Genomic DNA, 25,702 nt, shown 5'->3' with positions numbered 1-25,702 from the left:
TAAAATGTTGAGAGTTTCACTAAATTACTCCATAATATTTCTGTCTCAACATCCATCTTTTGTGGCCAAGCTGACTGCAGGGGCCTTAAAATGACACTAGCCCCTCCAGTGAAGTATGCCGTAGATAACAGCCTGCAGAAGAGTAAGTAAATATCAGATCCTGACGTGACTCTTATGATAAGTAGTCTCCCCCACCTCCCATGGTCTTCTCCTTATGCACCCCTTAGATAGAATCCCTTTGGATCTTACTGAAACCCTGATGTTTTGGGTTTGAATTTGCCCAATCCAGCCTTAGCCCAGTAACTCTACACACTTCACACGCGGGCCCTAATATAGGCATGCGGCCCAGGTCCTGCTACTTTCTCTCCTGCACGCTGCCTTGACTTCCCTCCTCTAGGATCTATAAAAACTTCTTTCAATTCCCTCGTGGTGTTGAACTGTGGCTCACCATCTGACATGACACCCCAGGGCTCTACTTAATAAGAGTTAATTTGACAAAGTTACAACAATTATATTTATTATAGATAATATTTGGAAACATATAGTATGTACTCTCTTTTTAATATTTTGTCTGGCTTCCTTCACTCAGAATAATTATTTTGACATTCATTCATGTTGTGTATATTAACAGTTTATTTACTTTTATTGCTGAGTAATGGATATACCACAAGTTGTTTTTCAATTTTTTATGGACATTTAGTTTGCTTCCACTTTTAGGCTATTTCAGATAAGGTCAATACTTCTTCCAAGTGTCTTCTGCCTGCCCTCTGCCCCCGAAAAGTCAGAAAACTCTGGATATATTCTTCCCTCACCTCCAGCTTTTGAGAAATAATTGGCATATAACACTGTATAAGTTTAAATTGTGCAACGTGATGATATAATACACATATATATTTGAAATGATTACCGCAATAAAGATAGTTACCATATCCTTCACCTCAATAATTACAATTTTGTTGTTATGGTGAGAACATTAAACCTCTACTCTCATAGCAACTTTCAAGTAAAGTGTTCTCCCCTTATCCGTGGAAGATATGTTCCAAGGCCTCCAGTAGATGCTTGAAACCTTGGATAGTACTGAACTTTGCATATACTATGTTTTTGTTTTTGTTTTTGTTTTACCCTGTACATACATATCTTTAACTTAAAGGAAGCTTTTTACAGCTTCTCTTTGGAATATTTGACTTGCCAACATCAGTACTCTTTTGCATTGGGGGTATTATTAAATAAAATAAGGGTTATTTGAACACAAGTATGACAGTCAATCTGATAACCAAGACAGCTAGTGAGTGGCTAATGGACAGTAGCGTTTACAGCATGGACACAATGGGCAAAGGGATGATTCATATCCTGGGAGGGAGGGAGCAGGATGGCATGAGATTTCATCATGCTACACAGAACAGAGTGAAATTTGAAATTTCTGGAATTTTTCATTTAATATTTTGTTGTAGTCCCAGTTGTTGATTTTTGCTTTCATTGCTTTTTGTGTAATATCCAAAAAACTTATTGCCAAGACTCATGTCAAGGAGCTTTTCCCCTGTTTTCTTCTAGAATTTTTATGATTTCAGGCCTTACATTTAAGTCCTTAATCTATTTCAAGTTATTTTTTTGTGAGTGGTGTAAGATAGGGGTCCAGTTTTATTATTTTGCATGTGAATATCCAGTTTTCCCAACACCGTTAATTAAAGAGATGATTTGTTCCCCATTGACTATTCTTTTCTCCCTTGTCAAATATTGGTTGACTATATATATGCCTGGATTTATTTCTGGACTCTTGATTCTGTTTTATCCAACTGGCTTTTGGGAGGCAGTCTAGCCTTGAGTTTATTTTCAAGGGAAAAATGTGAATACTTTAAAAGAAGTATCCAGCTAACTTCTTTCTTTTTAATTAATTAATTAATTTATTTTTTTAGGCGAGGCAACCCTTGGTTGACCTCACAGACTGCAAGGACCTTGTCAGCTTACAATCCCTTGTTTTTTATTTTTCATGCCTACAACGCCTGATCTTCCTAGGTGGTCTCCCATCCAAATAGTAACCAGGTCTGCCCCTGCTTAGTTTTCCAGCAAACTTCTAATTACTCTTTTTTGGAGTGGTGGAATAAATCAGTCATTTAGAAACTACAGTTAGAGATGAGGAGTTCTTAAGTGGTTGATATTTGTTTTGTCATCCTGACCACATACTAAAATAATATGTTTTCAGATCTGTTTCTTTTTCTATTAGATGTTATTGTTCATGTGAATCCAGTATATATATGTTTTTTAACTCCACATAGTTTCTAAATGCCGCGATAGTAGAAATTTTAAAAAGTGTGACAGAATAGTAATATTATGTGTTTTAGTGCCTGGCATTTTGTTCTTGCTAGACTTTCAACACATATTGATTGATGGAGTGCAATTATGTGCTAACCTTTAACAGCTTTTACTGTTGTTTTCTATTTCTAGCTTTGAAATCCACTTGCCTACATATGATCCTGAAGTATTTCTTTAGTACCTCTCAAAGTTCTAGGAGACCCTTAAACAGTTAGAGAACTAAGAACCAACAGTAGCACAGATTTGATATTGCACATAAATGTAACGGACAAGTTTTTAGAACAAGCTTGCCTGAGACAGGAAATTCTAGCATGTTAGGGAGGTGGGTAAGAGAATGCTATGTCCAAAAGCTTAGGGTTTTTTTTTTTTTCACTAATTAATGAAAAAAATGTACAAGAAATACTGCAGTGATTCAGTTTTCTGTTGAGACCTCTCAAATGAAAATAATTTTATGGTTTTACAGTTCTGAAAGGTGTTACTAGATGAGCACACACATGGTCTGCCTTAATGCTATCAGAGTAAAATGTGGCAACTGATACATCTAAAATCCACCTGTTTCTTTTAATTACAATTCCATGTTTAAGCTTATAAAATAACTGAAAGTAATCAGAATGTGTATATATTATATGTGTGATGTATGATATGTATATTTAAATCTCATAGTTTGATTGATTAAGGACCAGAAGAAAAAGTTGACATAGATACAATTGGGACTTCAAGGAGCTTTAATGCATTACTCCTTTCTCTTCCCTTTATTTATTGTTCCAGGCACAACAAATGTCATATATTTGGAAACTTTATTATCCAGGTAATAAAGTTGAGAACCCTTATTTAAGCATTCTTAATGGACTCCTGCCTTGAAATTAGTCTTCTGGTTTAATTATATAGAGTAAATGTAAAATAAGAAGTGTTTGCATCAAAGCATGGCTTTGGGAGGATGCTTCGGAAGAAAATACATAACTCTGAGCCATATATTTCTTTCCAGTGCAGTATTAAAATTTCAGACTTCAACCGCAGTTGTGATTATATTAGCTGCCTGAAGTGCTATTTTAAGAAAGCAGAAGCACCATCATTTGCACACTCCTTATAGATCACACACCTTAACCCTGACTTTCTTAGCTCCGGTTTTCAAAAGAAGCGAGGTCAAGATGAAGAACCATTTGCTTTTCTGGGGAGTCCTGGTCATTTTTATTAAGGCTATTCTTGTGACAGGTATGTGATATTTTGAAAATGACCCTAGGTAAAAGGAAAAATATAACACAGATCTGTTCTTCAGATTTAAACATTTATGTTTGTGCTTTGGTTGGCTAGCTAACTGGCTACATTTTTCTAATATGCCTTAATCTTTATATGGGCAGCGATCTTTACCCTGACAAGACTCACTGTAATGCTTTTTTTTCTTTTTCTCTTTTCTTACTTATTTGCCTACTATAATCTAGAGAATAATAAAAATGTATATTTTGGATAAGTACTAAGAGCTATACTTACATGAAAATCCATATTGAATCTTGAAAGTTAGTAGTCCTCTCCTTGAGTGTCTTAATTTATTTTGGAGAAATGAAGTAATAATTATTGTAAATACAACACAGAAGACTGATATTAGTTCTAACAACCTTCCTGGATCTGAGCCCGCAGTTTTGATATGACCTTTTATAACAATGTTTAATATTCTACAGGGTGCCTATACCTGATGGCTAAACGTCGGCTATTTTGTTTAGTAACCTTCAAACTGCTGTAGAAAATGGAATACATTCTGAATATAGAAGTACAGTATTAATAATTTTCATCTAGAAAGGCACATGAATTAGAAGTAACATAATTTGACTGGATTGCTTCTAACATTTAGTGAACTTAATTAAGAATGGTCATTTTACATATGTTTTTGTATTAACTTAGCATTAAGAATAATGAATTTCTAATAATATTTATAAAGATAGTAAAACATGTATAATATACATATCATATATACATATATCTTAAATACCTATAAACATGTGTAAAACATATATGTAGCTATATATGTATATATAAGAGCTATAATTTATTGAGGACATATTATGTTCTAGGCATGATGCTAATGACTTTACATATAATTCCATTTTATTCTCCTAACAACCATTTGAGGATAGGTACTATTATAATTTCTGACATATATTTGAGCCCATTGAGATTTAGAGAGGTGAAATAACTTACATCTAAGTTCACACAGCAAGCGTAGGGTAGGTAGAACCTATATAGGGCCATCCGACCCTATAGCCCACACTCCTAACTACTATTCTATTCTGCTTGTATAAGAGAATCACCTTTTAGTAAACTCATTATGTTCATATTTAGTATGTATTGTTTAGTAAATTTTCTTATTTTTATGAATTAAATTAAATTTAAGAAATATTTATTTATTACCTACTATGTCTCAGGTGCTCTTGGAATAAAGTAAGGCACAGTCTATAATAATAGATTTATTAGGAAAAAATAGTCCCTGTCAGTGAGAGAGAATTTTAGAATCTTATGTCTTGGTGAACTGAAGGTATTTGTACATTCTTTGGTACGTATATTAGGTTCCCTAATATTTTTATATAATAACAGTAAAAATAGTTTTTTCTAGGTTTCTGGTAAGAAGTTATATGCCATAAATAAAATATAGACATTTTCTTTTAAGATTTAATAGTTAAGTCACATATTTGATTCAACCTATATTTTTGGTCAGGCATTACATGCTCATTTGTATTTTATTGAGAAAAACTTTTAAAAGTCATGAATACAGGAATAGGGAAGAGGATGCCGTTTAAATCATCTTACTCTTTTGAAATGTTGAGTTATATTATTATTTTGAATTGACTTAATAACATTTCTTCTTGATTACCTGACAGACTTTTATGAGATTTATTAAGAGGTTATGAATAATGGCATGATAATGCATTATAAAGTACTTGAAACAATTATAAGTACAATAACAATGGTCTTAAAATGTTTTTGCACTGACTGTTATTATTAAGACTGAAATACTGCCATTAGGTTCTCTACGCTCTGGGATCATCTCTAGAATAATTAGACTTCCAGTTACAGTAATATCTATCCTAATTTTTTAACCATTATAACTTGAATTTATGTGCTAAATTTCTTTTTAAGTTGAGGCTCGATAGGAGGAAAATTTAAAGGTCACTTAGCTAAAATTATAGGAATAAAAAATGTTTAACATTATCATTGTTTAATTAGAACTGTTAAATAAAGTTATTATTAACTCTTCAAATATCTGTTAACTGATCTAAGTCCAGATAATAAGAAATTTTCTTTGTTTAATCTTTGCAACACTCACCAGACCTCTTTGTCTAATATTCAGATTAGACAATAAATGTTGACACTCAGAGTTAAAGCTTTAATGGTCATCTGTGCAGTCATTCATTTATTAATTTTTTTTGTCACTCAGGCATATATATTATATAGAGCTTATACTTCTCAATATTTCCTAAAATGGTTTTGCAAATTTATAGCACTTTATATCTATATATACTATAACTTTTAAGGATTCTTATAAGAAATTTTAATATACCACATATTTTATTTGATTGAATCATTATACCATGATAACCTGATTATTATTATGGAAAAGAAAAATATAATTAAGTTTAGGAAAACTGTAGTTTTAAAAATCTTTCCAAATAAGATTATCTTGGGGAAATACATGCCCGTGTTTAGCTCTAATGCAATCTCAGCCAAATATATATATATATATATTTTACATATAAACATATGTAAACATATATGTAGCTATATATATATATATATACACATATATATGAGCTATAATTTATTGAGCACGTTATGTCCTAGGCATTATGCTAATGATTTTACATATATATGTATATATGTGTATATATACACATGTATACATAAACACACATACATATAAGGATATAAACTTCAACCTGAGTTTATAAAGGCTAATGTTATTTTTTGTTCACTTTTGAATGTGCTGCTTTGATCTGAGAGAAACCCAGTTTAGATTTTTGTTTTCTCTCTTATTTTGTCATTGGCACTGATTTTTACAAAGCTACAGTATTCAGAGAGCTATGTCTCTATTAAAAGCACTAGATTAAAACCAGAATTCTTTCAGCTCAGGTTCCCATGGACTAGTCCAAGGGAAAAAGAAAATTCCTTTTGAATCACATTTGGATTTCCTTGACTATGCTGTGAGATTCCACTTAGTTATTTTAGATTAGGAAGGAGAGCACGTGGAGAAAGCTGAAATTGATCAATTGTAAAACAATTTTTCTGCAGGAAAAAAATAGATTAACTCAATACAAAGTTTATAAATAGACTTTAGTTTTCATTTCTTCTTAACATGTTTTGTCTTTCAAGCCCAAGATGAAGATGAAAGGACTCTTCTTGTAGACAACAAATGTAAGTGTGCCCGCATCACTTCTAGGATCATCCCTTCTCCTGAAGACCCTAGTCAAGATATTGTGGAGAGAAACATCAGAATTAAGTACGTGGCATTTTATATTTCATTTTTTTCATGTTGTAAGCTGAGATACCCTATGATATTAGCCATTGTTTGAACGTAATACCTATATCTTTGCTCCTCGTTTTGACGTGTAGCACCTTACATGAGGTTGAATCTAGTTAATGGGCTTGAGCCAGTTGCATACAAGTTGGGAGTAGGAACAAGTTTTCCACAAAATATAAAACCAGTAAGCTAGATCAAATTACAACTGAAGGGTCAGATCTCGTCATCAACATGCCCTGTTTCTGTGGAGCTATTTCAGTTTGAATGAGAACTTTTAGTTGCCCTTGGGAAGTTCAAACTGAAACTGAGATAACACTAAAAGCCTTATTTTGTACCATATGTGGACTACAGAGTATTTTATACTGTACTCAACTGTTTGCATAAAGATAAGGTAGACCAATCGAATTGACTAATTTGATTTAGTGTTCACTTGTATGTTGGATTTAAGATATTCTTTTCCTTTCACACATAGTCCAAGTTATAAGCTATAAGAGTTTTATTCAATAGCAGAATTGCTAATAATATTTCAGAAATGAGATTCTATTGGATCCAATCAGTAATGTCTTTCTTGTGAACCACTCCTATCTTGATCAGGTTATTGATACAGAATATAGCATTCAATCTCATTAAATCAATGGGAGAAGTATAATATATTTAAAAATTTGTTTTAAGATCTGGCTGGTTCACTTGATAGCTGTATGCTCTTGTATGCAAATTACTTATCCACTCTAAACTTCAACTTCCTCATCTCAAAATAGGGGAAAAATAGTATATATCTCACAGGGTTATTGTAAAGATAATTGAGATCTATTCCTTTTAGAGACTCTGTAGTTTCTGGCATATTTTCAAAAAACATTTGCTGATATTTATTCACCTAACCTATCTGTCACTTATCATTATATCACTAGAATTCTTAAAATCCCTTTGCTGGTTTCCCCAACATTGTTATTAGGATAAATTGCAAATGCTTTGGCCTAACCTACAACAGTCAACATTACTCTTAAGCTCTTCCACTGCCATTTTTTTTCACCTTATTTTCGAAAATCCGGTACTATTGTAGTGCCTTTTGTCCCCACACTCACAGTGCTTTCTTGCTCTTCTACTTTTGCACATCTAGCTGTCTTCATGAAGAATTCTTTCTCCCACCCATTTAGCATGGTTAACTCCTCAACCTTCATGCTTAGATATCACTTCCTCTAGCAGGTTCTCTGTGACCATTCAGACTCTATACCACAAAGCTCCCTATTGGAGATAGAACAAATGGAGAAGCATGTAACTTGAAGGGATGACATCCATGACATTGGCACCTAAACCATGTTGAAGAGGAGTGTCTATCTTATGTTTTAATCTCCAGATTTTTAAATGACACTCCTTGATTCTCTAGTCCATCTTTTTCTTCTGTTATGTGATTCTTTTTATGATATATTGTTTTCTAAATTCAGATAATTTGGTTACTTCACTCACTTTGCCTGATGTGTATTTGTGATTCTCTGATTTCATTTCTCAAAGTTCTGTTATCATCGCTGTGTCATTATGGCATTATTTCCAACTCCATCACTTACTAACAAGGTGACTCTGAGCAAGTTACTCAACTAATTTGAGCCCATTTCTTAAACTAGTAAATATTAGAACTGTTATTATTTTTGTTATTGTTAAGACTTGGAGATGAGAAAAGCATGGTAAATTTGTGGAATTGCAAGCTGTTGTGTACAGCTGGCCTGCAGCGTAAAGAGGGTGGCATGGTGGCAGATACGGCTGGAGAGTGAGAAGCTTATCATGAATGGCCTTCCTGGCCATCTTAAGGATACCCTGTTATGTGTGGGGAGACACAGGTTTTAAGCAGAAAAGGAAATTAGACTTGAATTTTAGAAAAGCCATTTTGGCAATAGTGTGGCTATTGCCTTGGAGGGGTATTGCTAGAAGAGAAAAGATGGTGTCCTGAACCAAGTGGGTGGATTTCACAGATGCAAAGAATTAGAATCAATTGAATTGTGAGATGAATTAGATATAGGTCACAACAGAGAGGAAGACTCAGGGATGATGTCCAAGTTTTTGCTTGGATATTTATGTGGATAGTATTGCTGAGTACTGAGTTAGGAAAGAAGTTTTTCATTGTATCTTTTGACATATGAGAAGGAATGATGACACAGATGAAAAATGTAAAAGTTCATGAAATCACCTGAACTAGTTGATAAGCATTATCTAATTTTTCATGGAACATCACCAAATCAAGAGATCTGGATTCCAGTCATAGCTTGACTACTTAATAGTTCTGTGATCTCAGATAGGTTGCTAACCTCTCTGATTTGTAACTTATGCATCTCAAATATGTAGATAATATTATTTGTCCATTCATTCCACAAATATTGAACATATTCCACATGTCATACATCCAGCAAGGCACTGGGAATACATAAATGTTTTTGCCTCAAGGAACTTATGTAGTCCAGGGAAGCAATTACTCTTTAGACAAGTAACTAAGATATGGCATTTGTTATAAAAATATATATGAACTTTAATGAGACTGTAGAGGAAAGAGTTTATTGAGAGGTGAGGATGGGATCACAATAATCATCATGGGAGGGGAAAACTTGAGCTGATTTTTAAAGGAAAAGCAGATTTTTAAAGGAAATTAAGCAAAGATCATTGACAAAGGAGTTGCTGTGAGGTTTGTTTTGAATGGGAAATGTTAAAAATATAGCAAATTACTGTGAAATCTGAGTAAGAGTATTACTATAGAGTGCTTATAGAGTGCTAAATGTCCTGATGAAAGAGTAAGTATTGTCTTAGCAATATGCCTGTTAACCAAAAATAGCAATATCTGCTAATTTCATTATTTCGATTTGTTGTTTTCTTTTCTTTCTTTTTTTTTTTAGAGTTCCTCTGAACAACAGGGAGAATATCTCTGATCCCACCTCACCAAGGAGAACCAAATTTGTGTACCATTTGTCTGACCTGTAAGAGATTTTTCTTCATATTAATCTAGATACAGAAGTTAATAACTTTCAAAATTTACCTTGTTAGTAAGAATGTTTTGGAAAATATGTTGAGGTATAAACATTTACCAATATAATTTGAACTGTTGAATACATTAACATCTATGTTAATTATTAGGTATCATAAATTATAAAACTTTATTGAAGATAAATGTTAGCCGTAAATTTATTCTAAAGAAGAAATTTTTGCCATTAATACAAGAAGGGCCAATTTGTTTTAATAGCTCAATAATTGGATTTCAGACATATTAACGTGTAGGCATTTCTTTGGAAACTATAGAATCCCATATCAATCAATTTCTTTTTTTAAAAATTCTTCCTTTCTTGTCACTATAAATAACTTGTTTAATCCTAATATACAATTGGGAATAAACCTATCAGAGTAGAAGTTGCTGCATGGACAAAATCATATTATCATATCATTAATTATATTGCCTACTTTCAACTAATTTTTATAGATTAAAGGTTGAAAATTCCTATAAACAATTCTGTATTGTAGAACAGGTGAGTTCTGAAAGAAGTCACCCTTTGTCAGTTTTCGGGTCAGAGCTGCAAGAACTAATTAATTGATTTTGGATAGAAATGTATAGTCACTCAGATTCTGAGACAACATTTGATGAGTTTTATCTAAAACATATATCTGTTTTTCAGCTGTAAAAATTGTGACCCTGCAGAAGTGGAGCTGGATAATCAAGTAGTTACTGTCACCCAGAGCAATATCTGTGATGAAGACAGTGAAACCTGCTATGCTTATGACAGAAACAAGTGCTACACAAATAGGGTCCCACTTTTGTACGGTGGTAAGACCATAATGGTGGAAACAGCCTTGACCCCGGATTCCTGCTATCCTGACTAATCTCGGTCATTGCTGACTGCATAGCTCTTTATCTTGAAAGGCTCTCCATTTTGATCCAGAAAATTAATATATTTACTACCAATGAATTTGAAATCACGTTTTTTTTGATGATGTAAAACTAACTCCCCTTCCCCCAAAATTTAAATGGGAGCATTGTCATTTTTATTAGGTAATTACTTCTCAGCTGTATGTTCACACTCTAAGTATTGAATCTCTAACTTATCCTTGCCTAAAGGCATATACTCCTTAAGAATATAATTTCCAGTATTTAAAAAAATAGTCAAGGTGAAAAAATAAAACTCAAGGTTAAAAATCAGAAGACATTATTAAAATTTGTCTTTTTGAAAGATGGGGGTTTGCCTTGGAGAGCCAGAGCTTTTGCACATTCCATGCTGTTCTTTTTTAAAAAAGTAAGACTGTGTAGAGAAAATTGATATATAAACATACATCAGTTATAGGTCTTCATTAGAAAAATAATGATTGGAAAACATGTTTTGGAAATATCTGTAAAACTAATGTAATATGGGATCTCTAATATTTATGATACCAATTAGCTGAAGGTGACATAATTAAATGCATAGCTGAAAATATATTTTGATGTAACACAGTAGATGATACAGATGTTTTGAAAATCAGGATAGGGTAAGAAATTCCCATTGGAAATCATCTGTGTTGTAACCGAATCTAATTAAATATGTATTCCAAAATATTATTCTCTAGCACAGTTTGAACAATTAAATAGATTCATAAGCATATACCTGTGTGAAATAATTTGTTGGAAAAAAGTTTGTGCTAACTTTTTTGTAAGTGAAAACATAATTTATTATGGATAGTTTATAAGTATGATATAATTATGCATTAATCACTGAATTCATACATGTACATATTTGAGGTAGCTTTATCATTTAAACCTAAAAGTAAATGGTAAGATTCCTCCTGGCAAACATAGTGTTAATCATGGCACATGATCTTTTTTTGTGGCAGAAAGCCAAGGCCAACTGACATACATATCTAAGGGTACTGTGGAATGTAAATTTTGATTCTGGATTTAAAATAATGGGAGACTGATTAGTAAAAGACAGTTTCTTGATGAAGAATTATTTCTTTTTTTAAATGGTAATAGTAATTTTTAATAACTTTCACTGTGTTCATGAAGATTATTCAGTGTTTTTTTGTTTGTTTTTTTGTTCTTTTTATGAGTAAGGCTAGGATACTCTGGTGCTTCAGTAGAAATAAGAATTTTGATGTGCTAAAGATACATCGTTCTTGACTAATCTTCAATCTATTGTTCTGTTTTATCCAAGTCTTTGAGTTTTGTTTAATCAGTAAACATTTATTGAATATTTACCTCATGCAAAGAACTATGCTAGATTTTTTAGTGATTAAACTGTGAGAAGTACCCTCAAGATAGTCTTTGTTGCCACTCACTCTCTAGAACTCTGCTCACTTGTCATCTTCTCCATGACCATTTTTTAAAAATTGCAAACCCACTGTCTTATCTTGGTTTATTTCCTCCCATGTACAGATCACTCTCTAGCAGACTATATAATTTGCTTATTAATCTTGTTTATGACCTGTCTCTCCCCACCAGAACATAAGCTCCACAAGTGCAGGCCTTTTTATTTTGCCCAGTGATACATCTTCAGCACCTGGCACATTGAGGCACTCAATAAATTTTTGTTGAATGAATGAACATGAGTACAACTTAGTTGAGAAGACAAGACATATGCATAAGTAATTACAGTCATTTGGCAGACTCTCATAAAGGCAAAGAAATAGGTTCCAAAGTGTTATGAGAATTTATGGGAGACTTTCTTTTCTTCTTCCCTTTTTATTGAGATATAATTGACATATAATACTGTATATGTTTAAGGTGTATAGCATAATGACTTGACATACGTATCTATTATTTATTGCGAAATGATTACCACATAAATTTAGTTGACATCTACCACCTCGTATAGTTACAAAACATTTTTTCCTCTTGTGTTAAGAACTTTTAGGGGGAGACTGTTTCTTAAGAGCCTTCTCTACTCTCCTCATCTTTGCCTTCCTTTTTCTCCATACCCAATAGACAGTTTGTGTTACCATGTGGAGATTCTTATAGGAAAGACTCCTATTCCAGCATCATTGCCTCATTAAATACCAGCTGAAAGAAGACTGCAAATGTACAGTCCTGTAGGTCTACCTTCTTTCAGAAGTTCAGTTAAACTTTAAGACCATCATATTAATATCAATTTAGCACTGCCTATGCACTAGGCACCAATCTAATGCTTTATTAAGCATTAACTCATTCAATATAAATCCAGAATAGCAGGTGGCTCTGAAATGAGTTACGAAAGAATGAGTAAAGCCTTCCTATTTACTTCATTCACATGTTTGCCTGTATTATGAACAATTTAGCAGGGAAACACTAAGGAATCAATGTAGATGAGGCAGCTGTGAAAGGAGTCTCTTAGTTCTTTGCAGTGAGCATATTTGACCTGTGGCTCTGATATCCACCACTACGTTTGTGTGAGGTCTATGGGCTGCACCCAGCCAATGATTACTGAGTGTGGCAATGATACTAAGATAGGCCGATTCGTGGGAGACACAGGACTCTTCTGATGAGTGACTGACTGGAGAACTCCCCATCAGCTTCACTGAAAATTTATTGGCAGCACTACACCACTGTTAGATTTTACCTACTCAACCTTCATTCCTACCCTGTTTCCTCCACATAGGTCAGACCTGTATCAGAGTATGGTGGCTCTCCTAGCCTTCTTAGGCTTGAACCCATTTTCTTTTACAGATGTTTTTCCTAATAAATCTCTTGTAACATTAATCTCATCTTGGATTCTGCTTCTGCAGAGCCTGAATTAACAAAGTAGCCAATTATGAAGTATGTGATTTAATGATGATGATGATGATATGGAGCATTCTTCCCATGCCGTGTGATATATCTGTCATTGTATCCTCAGAATAACTCTTGGGTTTACTTTTATGTTGTAAATGAGCAGACCAATTCAGTGGGTAATTAACTATTTGACTGGTTTACTCATCTAGTAAATGGCAATGAAAACTCTGAATCACTGTCATAGCCTGAACAAATATCAATAGAAGCTCTTGGTAATCATTTATGCCCACTATGACATTTTCCTACAGTTCATGTGACATTTGAGGTTAATGTGACCAATATATTGACCTGTCCAATAAGTCAACTATTTTTGTACTTTTTGTCCTCTCTTTTAGATTTGAATTAAATGGATGATATTTTAAAAAGACAGTCAGATGTGGGTATTATTTGTGAGACTGTTTTCTTTCTCCGTAGTTCTAAGCCATTTGTTTAAGTGAGCACTCAGCACCAGCCAGAGAAAAATTACATTAACAATAGAATGATGTTCCTTTGTGCCAGGCCTTAGAAACCAGTAGACCCAAGCCAAGTATTCAGTTTTCACTTTAAGATTATCTTCATTTTTAATGGTTTTATATAATATGATATTCAAAATGAACCATAATTATGCTTTTGCAATCACAAACGCACAGATGTATACACACTCATAACTAGACTTGAATGGACTCCTTGTCTTGGGAGCAGTGGGACAGGAAAATTACCAGGTCTTGGCTTAGTGGGTAAATCTATGGCCTAGGTTGGAATATAGACTCTATAGTTAGTAACTAAATGACAAGTCACTAAGAGCAAGTTCATTCAATTAGAGTGAAAATGGGAGTGAAAAAAACTATCTTACAGCTTTTTTGTAAAAATAAGGATACATGCAGTAAATGTGTTTATATCACATAGTATAGTTGTTGTAGCATTCAGTAAACTTCTGTAATTTGCAGTTCTTACTGTGTGTGTTAATTGACTTTTGGCTCGTCTCTCTACTCAGGTGACAAATTAGGGAAAAAAATAAACATATTGGATCAGTGATCTCAAATGTTAGCATGCATGAGACTCACCTGGAGGACTCGTTGAAACAGATTGCCGAGCCCCACCCCAGAGTTGCTGATTCAGTAGTTCTGGGTTGCAGCAGGAGAAATTGCATTTCTCAAAAAATTCCCAGATGCTATTGCTTGGGAATTGCTTGAGAATCATTGCTTTAGAATTATGACTCCATCTCCACCTAGTGGTTGAATTATGAAATACAACACATATGCATTTTAACACGTTTCATTTAAATCTCATAACTGCCCTGTGAAATAAGTACTATCTTCATTTCACAAATGATAAAACTGAGATGCAAAGAGATAAAATAATCTTATTAAGATTTTGCAAATAATATACAGATAACTGATCATTGGATCCCAAGTCAGGCGCCAAACAAAGCCAATTGTCTCATTCAGTATGTTGTCCTGTCTTAAACACATTTTCAGACCATTTTTCCCAGTAATTCCACTTTGAGGAAATAATGAGAAATATGGACAAAGAATCATAAAGGTACTTATCACAACCTTATTTATGATAGTGAAAATTCATAACAAACTTTAAATCCTTCATTAAAAAGAATGATGATATAGGTATACTTTGGAATATTTTACAAACAACAAAAATGAAGTTTTAAGTAGTTTTAATATTATAGAAATTGCTCATAGAATGTGAAGAGGGGAAAGTAGGATATTTAATAAAAGACTTACTTTAAGATTTCTCTAGTACACACATAAAAGAGAAAATAGGCCAAAATATTAACAGTGAATGATGGAATTATGTGTTATTTTTATTTGTTTATATTTACTTTTCAGGATTTGCCAAATATTCTACAATGAGTATGTATTTTGTAATGAGAAAAACATTAATCATTATTAATTTTAATTTTAATCAATTATGTTAAAATTTGGGAAATTATAGATTTCTATCCATTTACAAAATGTATTTAAAGAAAAAGTGATGTTTATTCAGCATCCACTCTGTGCTCAGCACAGTGCTAGCTGCTTTGAGGGGTACATAAGAAGAATAAGAACTGGCCCTCACTTTTGGGGAGTATTCTTCTTCTTTAGGCAGAACTAACACAAGAAAAAATCAGCACACGGCATAAGAAAATATGTGATTAAGTATAAAAGATGCTGTGCTATGAGCCTCTAGGAAAGCTGGGTTAATCTTGAAGGAGTTATTAACGGAATAGAGCCTTCATGAATCTAAGTAGAACTTTCTAGAACTACACGAGCAAGGAAAAGAGACATAAAAAAGCATTACATAAATGTAAGAATAGAGACAGTATCGGTCTGCTCCTTTTCTCTTTAGGTTCTTTATCAAACTGTTCACTTGCATGCTTCATTTATACGCATCTTCTCAAATTGGTGATCTTTATCTTTTTTCAGTGGTCAAGACCTTTATGTTCCTTCCCAGTGATCGTGCAGTTTCCCTTATTTGCAGGAAATAGCCCAGCACTTCACCACTCCAACTTTGGTCTACCAACTGTCTGATTCGTCATCACCTGGGAGTGTGTTCATAACACAGAATTGCAGACCCCACTCCAGATTATGGAATCAAAAGCTGCATTTTAACAAGATTCATGTGCACATTAAAGCTTCAGAAATGCTTATTGAAACAAGCCTGAATCCCAGGTAAAGGAGGCAGCTGCCAGTGTGGTTTAATGGCCGAGGGACTGACAAGGTCTCCAAACAACATTTTTACCATTATCTTTCCCTACATAGGTCATGATTAGACTCAGTCTTTAAGGGCATGGTGGATGGGTTGAGAGGACTGCATATTAGCCAACACTGAAGAAAAAATCATTTACCAGGTCAATCACAGCAAATACCTGCTTTGTACAGCACAATAAGGAATGAAATATGATTATTTGCATATACTCAGAGGAAATTACTGTCCAAGTTCTGATGGGCACAGAAATAAAGAATGCGGGGTCCTCAGGCGGATGGAATGGGCACTCTGAGTGTGGATGACCTTGACTGGGGAGGTGGTGAGGCACTGAGAGTAGCTTTACCCATTTCACGATTATGTCTGTGTTGACCTACAGCTTAGCTTCTTTTTTCTTTATTTGAAGAATTCTCTCCCAGCATGGAATTTTGTTTGTTACCACCTGAATCCTGATTCAAAATCTTATTGGCTATGAATTCAAAGTGAGAGAGAAAGTTCAGTGATTGATGTTACTGGGATAGGGCTGAGGGGCAGAGGCAAGAAGAACAGGGAGACAAAACCAAAACCCATATTTTGTTGTGAAATGGTGATCACCTATTTTCTATCAGGTGCAGTTTTCTTCTGAGTTTTAATGGGGCAGTTGGTCTGAGTCACAGTGAAACCTTTGAGGTTTTGTGAAGGAGAATCAGAGTTGTTGATTTGAAATCCGACATTTCTGGTTCCCTTTTTGTTTTTTAGAAATGAATTTTGGTTTTCTGAGGGCAAGATGAATCTTCTTTAGGGTCCTTCAGGTCATGACTGAAGGAGACTGGGAAAAGTGAGGGCAGAGATATGCAAAACAAGTAATAAGAGTAACTCAAAGTTCATGTCTTGTGAATTTTCTTTAAAGATGTATGACATTAAGATTCTGATGTGAGTCTTTAAAGTAAAACATGTTCAGGGAATCTAAAAGCCAGAGGAAGAACCTACATGGCTATTTGGTTGAGTTTCAGAAGTAGCTGGACCCCCTTCGCTTCCTGCTTAAACTGGAAAAGTTCAAGATTTCCTCCAGGCAATGGGATCAATGCCCAACTACCCTCTAGATAAATCTATTATAGGCCTCAAGACAGAAAAATAGATAAGGCAAGTGGTGTTAGCCTTGCTGCATTATCTCTTGTGTTTGCCTTCCTCAGGTGTTATTTTCTTCTCCTTTATTTACTTTGTCAACTAAAGACATCACCATGATATATCCAGCTACTTAAAAAAATCATCAGATAACTAGGTGTAGGTACTGGCCTTAGAAATGATGCTAGCGAATGGCAGTGGGCTGGGGGTGCTAGAGAAAAGAGAGAATCACCTTCAGAGCCTGCTAGCCCCAACTTTAGAGCTGACTTTAAAAGCTTTATCAATAACTTAGTAAGGGCACACTGAATAGTTTCTTTACTGTAAGGAACTTAGGCCTGGTATCTACATTTTCAGAAGGATACCTGTGCTGATGAGATCAAGAGTCATTTTCTACGGGGACGTTTTCCCTTTTATTCTTTACTCTATATTCTTAAATTTAATAGATGTTTTTGTCCCACTATGTTTTTAAATTTTACATTACAGAATTCTCAGATGATAAATTAAGTTGCTGTGACTCATAGATGAAGATGTGTCCACATGTCTGCCAAAACAAGTATATGAACCATACATTTTGATTAAATATTGAAGTGAAAGATTTTTTTTACAATTAAACTACTCATATATAGTTTTAAAAATCATTTGGAAAAAAAAGTAGTAAAACATAAAAGGTAGTTTTATTTTGATGAAGATAATTCTAAAGAGACAGTTTTATACAGAATAAATTAATGATTTTTCAATAAATGATTAAAATATAAAACCAATAGAGTTAGTGGTAGTTGGATTTAAGCAGCTAGTGGATGGCCTAGGTAATCTACCTCTAGGCTCCCTGCTTACCCTGAGATTCTACAATGCAAACGTTACTGAATATATAGAGCTACAGAGTGTGTGACTCATTTAGCATCCCAGATGGCTTACCTGCAGGAAAAACACACTGCGGTATATTCATGGGAGCTTTAAAAGCCATTTTAAAATCGGTCAATCAATAAATATGTATTGGGTATCTACTGCGTGCAATACACTATGCCAGGAGCTTTAGAAGACTCAAAGGACAAACTCAGGAAGTGTCCAACATTGTATTCTCCCAAATTTCTGAGATCTTATGAAATCTGTCCCAGGAAATTTTCTCCTAAGAAACTTAGAGTTTCTTAGAAGGCAACTTTCTAGGTGATTCTGAGAATTCTTTCTCTCTAGGAAGGAATATAAAGATAGTAGGCCAAAATGCTATTAATAAAAACAAAACAAAACAAAACAAAACACCTACATGTATTCTAAGTAAGGCAATATAGAAATGTCTACTTTACAAAATAATTTACACTATTTAATCAAGATACGAAGAAAGTGTGTCTGTGAACAGTTCTACCAGGAAACGAAGAATAAGTCTTTATGTTAGTAGTAGCATATAGTGGTAGAATTGCAAATACTGTACTATTAAAGAAAACTAACCATTGAACGTTTCTCTTATTTGATTAGGAAATTGTTTTTCAAATACTGCAGATGATCATTTGGTGAAGGAGTGTGCTAAGTCTTACTCTTTTTATCTGGATGCTCAGTTGAAGAGTGGCAGTCCTTCTCTTGCTAAGCCTTGTCCCCAGTCTGCTAGTTCTTACTAGCCTGTCTTACTTTATACTTCTTGAATGTATTCCTCTGGCTGAGCTGTTTCTACATGGTAAAAGCCATAAGAAAATTAAAAACAAAAGTAGATATTAGTGTCTACTATTCCTGAAATATATTCTACAATGATGGTTAGGCTGGGCCAAGAAAAAAATCAGGATAGAATTTAGAGAGTAGATACAAAAAGAGAGAGAGACATATGACCTTAAGATATGAGGCACAGCAGGAAAAAAGATAAATTCAAGGGAAGACAAGAGTCAGAGAACAAAGGGATCGATTAACAACTGATACCTCAGAACCGAAAGGTGGGAAGAGAAGAAAACAAAATCGAAAAGATAGATGTAAAGACTAGTGATGGTTAAAGATAGCTTGGTATCTAAGAAGTGATAGAAAGTTGGGGAAGGAAAAAAAATAGCTAAATATAAAATGGTTGAGAAAGAAAGAAAAGGAAGGACGATAAGAAAGAAAATGATAATAAAGGTAAAAAGAGAAAGAGGTAGTGGAAGAAAAAAATGCCCAAAGAGAATATTAACTAGGAAAAAAAAACCAACAGCACTGACAAAGACCAACACAAGAAAAAAATGTACAATCATCAGAATTATACTGACATAGATCTCCATACATAAAATGGAAAGTGTCTTGCAAAACCAGAGAATTTTGCAAGTATGGAACTTTGAGAGAAAAAAGAAGAGTCAGCAAGCAAAGGGAAACTAACCCTGACAAGCGGCCTCCAAGTTTCAAGGTGGTGGTAGTCATAGCGTCCCTGCCGTTTTTTTTTTTTTAAAAGGTCTGCAATAATAGTGACAGTTCTGGATCTAGTGACTCCCAGAAGCCCAACCTGATCTGCATCACCTGGGGCAATACTCCTATGGCTGGAATAGGGAAAAAATTAAGGATCACCAGGAGGGTCAGATACTTAATCAGATCTTGGGGGAAAAAGTTGGGGAACCACTAGAGAATATCGGATATAGAATATCAGTTATTTTCCTTCCCCAAAGGAATACTTGGTTGAGAGAATCCCTAGGCCTGAAGTAGTAAGCAGTCTGGCACCTGGTTTTGTGAATTGGTCCCTACTTGAAGGGAATCAAATGTAGTGTGTTCATCTGCATTAAGTGGGTCTACATTTATACTCTGAAACTGGGCCCCAGTAGGTAATCCAGGCAATGAGTTAGGAATTTCAGTAGGCATCATTGGATCCCCATCGAATGAGCCTTTCCTTCCAATGCTAGATGGAGTTCCAGTGCTGGAAGAGTGATACTTTGCTAATTTGGAGCCAAAGCATGCTAACTGTAGGATGCTAGATGGCCTTTGTTGTTGTCTTTCACCCTCACTTCCTTGCACTTCTCTTTGGCTTCCTTCTGGCTTGGGGCCTTCATCGGCTGTACCAATAACAAGCTGCTCAGGAATAAGGTCAACAGTCTTTTCATTAAGCTGGCTGCCTTCAAATATTTGGTCCAAAACATTGTTTCCATCTCCTCCAAGGTCACCTTTGAGACAAGGTGTATTCTTCGAATGAAGGGAACTGGCTTCGGGAAAGGGCGTACTTTCCCTTTGGTCTGGTTGATTCTTTATAGAACATGGTATGTTTCTCCTGAGAGTGGACACGTCATTTCTAAAAGGATTTGGGTTTTGACTTTCTCCAGGCAGTCCTTTCTCTGAACTGTTTCTTTGACTAGGTAGGATGCTTGCTGGGGAGATGGTATGTCTTACATGACTATCTTTTGTATACACAGGACTGATGTCTCGGTCCTCCCCTGGTGCAAGACCAAAGGATGGAGTGTAGTCTTGCGGAGCAAGAAGATTGTCCTTGAGCCCCATGGAGCCACCAGCACAGCAAGGGCTTCTATGGCTTAGATGAAATAAATGTGCTTCTTTTTGAGCTGCTGGGTAACTTGGAGGAATTAAGTCCTGGAAAGCCAAATGTTCTCCCTCTGGTGAATTTAATCTAGTAATCTGCATGCCATAATTCAAATTCTCACCTTCACGCCATGTTGGATTTTTCTGAAGCCCAGCTGGGGAGTTACTAAAATAGGGCTGGTTCTCTTTCTGGTGTGGTGGCCTAGCAGGGGCTTTGTGTAAATTTGTTGTCTGGTCCCCAAAATTTCCGTTAAAATATGGCCTTCTTTCTTCTTGCCCTTGGGCTTGTATCCTTTGGTCCCAGGAGTTCCAAGAAGGAAGCAGAGTGCTTTCTTCTTGTCCAATAGCACTATTCGCATAATAGCCCCTGTTCTCCGCAGGCGGTGGTACAGTGGGAACTGTGTTATATGATAGAAAATTCTCATCTGGGTTCCAGGGGTAATATTCACCATAAGGAAAATCTTCCGTGGGTTTCAACGGATTATCTAAGGAATAGGGAAGGTATTCCTTTGGTTGATTTGAGGTGTAATGCTCACCTTCATAGTGCCTAACCGTTGGGTCTTCTTTAAAACTTGACTCCTCTACACCCCATCTTCTTTGTCCTGGGAAAGATTCAACTCCAGTTGGATCCATTGGGTCCTCTTCATTGTAAGGGACTGTCTCTTTCGGGTCTGGAGTATTCGTGGGGTATAGTGGATTTTTGGGCTGCCCCACAGTATTGGGAGAATCATCTCTCTCATCCCATGTATTGCTTCTGAGGTATGGTGAGTTTTCCCTGGGATCATAGGGGTTATAGTAAGGGTAGTACATACCTCCTCTAGAACTGCGTGAAGGATGAGGTAAATGTTCCTCCTGCCTCCCAGGATCTTCCTTAAAAGGTGGAGAGATTTCTTGGCGGTTCCAAGTGTTTCTTCCAGCAGGAAAATGTTCCCTTGCAGGGGAAGGGATTTCCTCAGGGTATACAGACTGATGTGTACTGTGCTTTAATTCTGGTTGATTCGTTTCTGATTCATATGGGATCCTTCTTGGCTCTACAATAATCCCTTTGGGCAAATTCTGGCTTTGGGTTTGTCCATCAGAATTTGGGGCTCTTCTGGAATCTCCTCTTGGGTAATAAGAGTTTTCACGTTGATCAATAGAATTCAAATTTGGGATTAGCCTGTTACCCTCAGGGTGAGGCAGTTTATAGTTTAATTTATTAACTTCGTAGTCTTGAGAGTTTCTCCAGGGGCCAGTTGGATCCCTTGTAGGAATGACTATTCTTTCTTTTTGACCTAGTGGCTTCTCTCTTGGATTTTGGATTTTTTCACTGGGGCTAACAGTACCATGTTTGGAACCCAAAGGGACAATGTTGGTTCCCATCAGATGTTTTTGTGGCCTCTGAGGCTTTCTCCTGAAATTTGCTGGATTTCCTGCATGACTGGGAGAATTGCCTCTTGCAGTGGAAGCATAAGGTTTGCGATAAATTGGGTTTCCTGGACGAACTGTCTGTCTGTCTTCCAAAGCAAAGGAGTTCCACCGAGGACCTCTCTGGACTTGTTGATTTCGGTAAAAAGGCCCGTTCTGTCCATGCCCCATGGCGGTACCAGTGGGACGCCATTGTCTTCCCACAGGAAAACTTTGGAGGTTAGGATTTGGGTAATTTTCACGAATATTTGGCTGACTGGGACCCCAGGGGATTTGACTTCTTTGTGCCCCCTGACCTGATACATTAACTGCAGGTGGTGGGATGGCCCCGTTTTGAGCTGTAGGGCCGCTCACAGTGTTTGGCCCATGGGCGCTATTTCCTGTTGGGCTGGTGTCATTTCCACCCTGATTCCCACCTGGACTGGGTGCATTTGGTTGGGTGGAATTAGTCTCAGAAACTGTTGAATTAGATGAGGGTTCAGTGGCTGGCTTCTCTGTTTTAGGAGGGTCTTCTTCTTCTTTAGGTTTTTCAAAATCTTGTTCAAACATTTCTTCTGAATAATAAGGAGGACGCCCCCCAAATCCATGATATCCAAAATATCCAAAGTAAGGATTCTGTAGGAAGAAGATGGACATTGATAATTACTCTTTGTTTCTCACAACAGTGGTGTTTGGAATTTTAAAATGTGATAGGGAAATCTTATCAGCTATGTGCTTTTTGAACTTTCTGACCGTTATTTCTCTGCTTTCTCTTCCTCGGCCTGAATTCTAAATCTGAGATTTTTTTTTTAGGGTTCCATCTTCCACTCTCCTCATTTTTCTGTTCTCATTTTACACGTCTGCTTTAAGCAATCTATTGCGGAACAATTCTTTCAGGATAGAATCATGCCAGTAACTCCCAAAGCCATAACTCTGGCCCATGGCATTCTCTCTTGAGGTTGAGACAGCGAGACTGCTTCCCTGAAGATCTGTTGAGTACCTCCAACTGCATGTACCCAGACAAATATAACATGAGAGAGTGAAGCAGATACCCAGGCAGTTAGCATAGGCATCAAGAAATCCGTATTCCATCTCTTGGGGACATTGTCTGATTTCCTGCATGATGTCAGGGACATCTCCTTACCCATCTGTTTCATCATCTCCACCTACAAATAAATCTCCTTCTCCAATATTCTATATCTGAGCAGCATTCACCACTATCTGTCCAGCTTCCTGAGTTTCTGCTCTTTCCTTTATTTCCCCCAGAAAATTAATGACCAAGTCCTATAAAATCTAAGCTTTCATCCTCCTCCTTTTGTCCCCTTCTCCTTTATCCCTAATACACCTGAACTATTGTAATAGTTTTCTCATTGGTTACTATGGATGTAATTTTACTTTCCTTTAATCTTGACTTTCCATTGTCATCAGTGGAGCAGTGATTGCCAGGGGCTTGGGGGACAGGGAAATGGGGAGTTACTAATCAATAGGCATAGGATCTCAGTTAAGCAAGATGAATAAGCTCTAGAGATTAGAACATTGTACCTATAGTCAACTCTGTATTATCTACTTCAAAATTTAAGAGGGTAGATCTCATGTTAAGTGTTTTTACCACAGTAAATAAAGTAAAAAAAAAAAAAATAATGATAATAGAGCTACTACTAGTTCTTTGAGTACTCTATTCTCTTTATGCTTAAGTGCCTTTACACATGGCTTATAATGCAACTTCTCACCTACACATTTATCCCTCATGGTAAACTTGACTCATCCTCAGGGCTCAGCTTGAATACTCCCTTCTCTCTCCTGACTTCCATGAATTAAGCTCTACTTCCAGGTCTTGACAGCAACATATACTTCTGCTATAACAATTATCCCACTGAATTTCGATTGCCTAATTTCCTAGGATTCTCCCATGTGAAGTTTTTGAATGAAAATATTCTTCCCATCTTTGTTTCCTCAGTATCTAGCATGGAGAGAAGTGCTTAATAAATTTTTGTTTAATAAGTGATGTGATCATCATGAGCTCCGTCAGTATGTTTGTTAGACAGTTGTATGGCATTTAGGTCATTTAGCTTTTCTTTGAAAAATACAATTTAGAGAAAAAGTATTTTAAATATTTATTTGTAGGTGGAGATGATGAAACAGATGGGTAAGGAGATGTCCCTGATTATGCAGGAAATCAGACAATGTCCCCAAGAGATGGAATACGGATTTCTTGATGCCTATGCTAACTGCCTGGGTATCTGCTTCACTCTCTCATGTTATATTTGTGAAAATTTGAAGTTCCAGTTTTGAAGGTGCATACACTTATCTGACTCATTTTTATTTGGGATTATTTCACAATGGTATTTTTGAAAGCACCTTATGCCATTACTAACATAGTAATTTTCAATGTCATTGTTTTAACCTCTCCCCTAATTCCCCCCTTCCCCCCCGCCCACCTCCAAGCTATCAGCTTTCCACATTTCACTGAGGACATATCACTTATCTAAGGAAAAAAGAGGAAATAAACTCCAGGGGTGGGGTGCTTTGCCACCATCACATAATGACTTTTTGATGACACAGTGCTAGAATATTTTAACAGTATATCATTCTGTGACATGCAGTTGGCTCTTCTCCTAGTGTGGTGTTGTAAAAAAGTCATTGGACAGGGTGTCAGAAGACTTGGGTTCTGGGTCCAGTTTATCCACTAACTCAGTGAAATTGAATAGTAATTTATCTATTGTGGGTTTCAAAATTTGTACAGTGAGGGAATTAAATGATTACTTAATCCTCTTCAGGGAATTAGATAGGTGGGTGAGGAGATGTCTCTGATATCATGCAGGGGTCTAAGGTGGTTTTACTTCCTTCTTTGTTTCCTAATTGCTCCATTACTGTCCAGGGTCCAGCATCAAACTAGAGCATGGGTTATTAGGTTAGCTTTCTTTGAGAGAGAGGGAGAGACAGGGGTGTGGGAAATGAGGGAGGGAGGGAGATTTCAATACATATAGAGGAGAAATGATGTATCACATTTATTTTATTTTTGGTACTAGCTTGATTTGTTGTACTTTTCCCCCTTTATATCAATGGGTGCTTAAGGTCAGGTTCATATGCTGGATTTTAACTTTCTTAATGGGCAGGGATCAAAAAAGCATAAACTAAAAGATTGTAATCCCTAATGGGAGAATGTAGCTTTACTTGTACTTACCCCACCTTCTTCATTGCTCACTGGTGGACGTCCATAACCTGGTGGTACCCTCTGAAAGGTGAAAAACAAAATGAACACAAGAGAAAGCCACTTTCTGTACTGCCATTTGTTTGTAAGACTCAAGGTGTTGTAAAATAGTTTGTGTCAGGGATTGGATGTAAACACTGTTAGCTTTAACTTTTGAGTCATTAGCTCTCATGATTCAACTATTAATAATTATAGTTATAATCCATCAGTGAATACTGGTAAATACAAAGGCTTCACCTGAATCTGAGTTCATCCTACTCAAAATATCACCTCCTAGAGATCACTCTGC

General features: G+C 35.7%; 2 protein-coding genes across 5 annotated transcripts in view; one reads left to right on the top strand and one right to left on the bottom strand.

Moving 5' to 3' along the window:
* Positions 1 to 13,934, top strand: part of JCHAIN (joining chain of multimeric IgA and IgM) — a 29,853-nt gene extending 15,919 nt beyond the window's left edge. For 2 of the 4 annotated variants that reach the window (XM_023530858.1, XM_023530857.1), the window contains 5 exons: positions 718 to 849; positions 3,430 to 3,522; positions 6,670 to 6,796; positions 9,694 to 9,774; positions 10,465 to 13,934. In XM_023530858.1, coding sequence (XP_023386626.1) covers positions 3,459 to 3,522; positions 6,670 to 6,796; positions 9,694 to 9,774; positions 10,465 to 10,669 — 477 coding nt within the window. In that variant the 5' untranslated portion in view covers positions 718 to 849; positions 3,430 to 3,458 and the 3' untranslated portion in view covers positions 10,670 to 13,934. The remainder of the gene's footprint in view (positions 1 to 717; positions 850 to 3,429; positions 3,523 to 6,669; positions 6,797 to 9,693; positions 9,775 to 10,464) is intronic. The other 2 variants (XM_023530859.1, XM_011360503.2) reach the window with 1 other exon arrangement.
* Positions 13,935 to 19,979: 6,045 nt separating this feature from the next.
* ENAM (enamelin) overlaps positions 19,980 to 25,702 on the bottom strand; it is a 12,816-nt gene continuing 7,093 nt past the window's right edge. Inside the window, exons 7-8 of the mRNA XM_011360502.1 lie at positions 25,387 to 25,437; positions 19,980 to 22,838 (exon numbers count right to left, since the gene is read on the bottom strand). Of these exons, the coding sequence (XP_011358804.1) occupies positions 19,980 to 22,838; positions 25,387 to 25,437 (2,910 nt within the window). The remainder of the gene's footprint in view (positions 22,839 to 25,386; positions 25,438 to 25,702) is intronic.

Source organism: Pteropus vampyrus, unplaced genomic scaffold (genome assembly GCF_000151845.1).
Source record: "Pteropus vampyrus isolate Shadow unplaced genomic scaffold, Pvam_2.0 Scaffold56, whole genome shotgun sequence".
NCBI lineage: Eukaryota > Metazoa > Chordata > Mammalia > Chiroptera > Pteropodidae > Pteropus > Pteropus vampyrus.
This window is presented reverse-complemented; position numbering and strand designations above follow the sequence as displayed.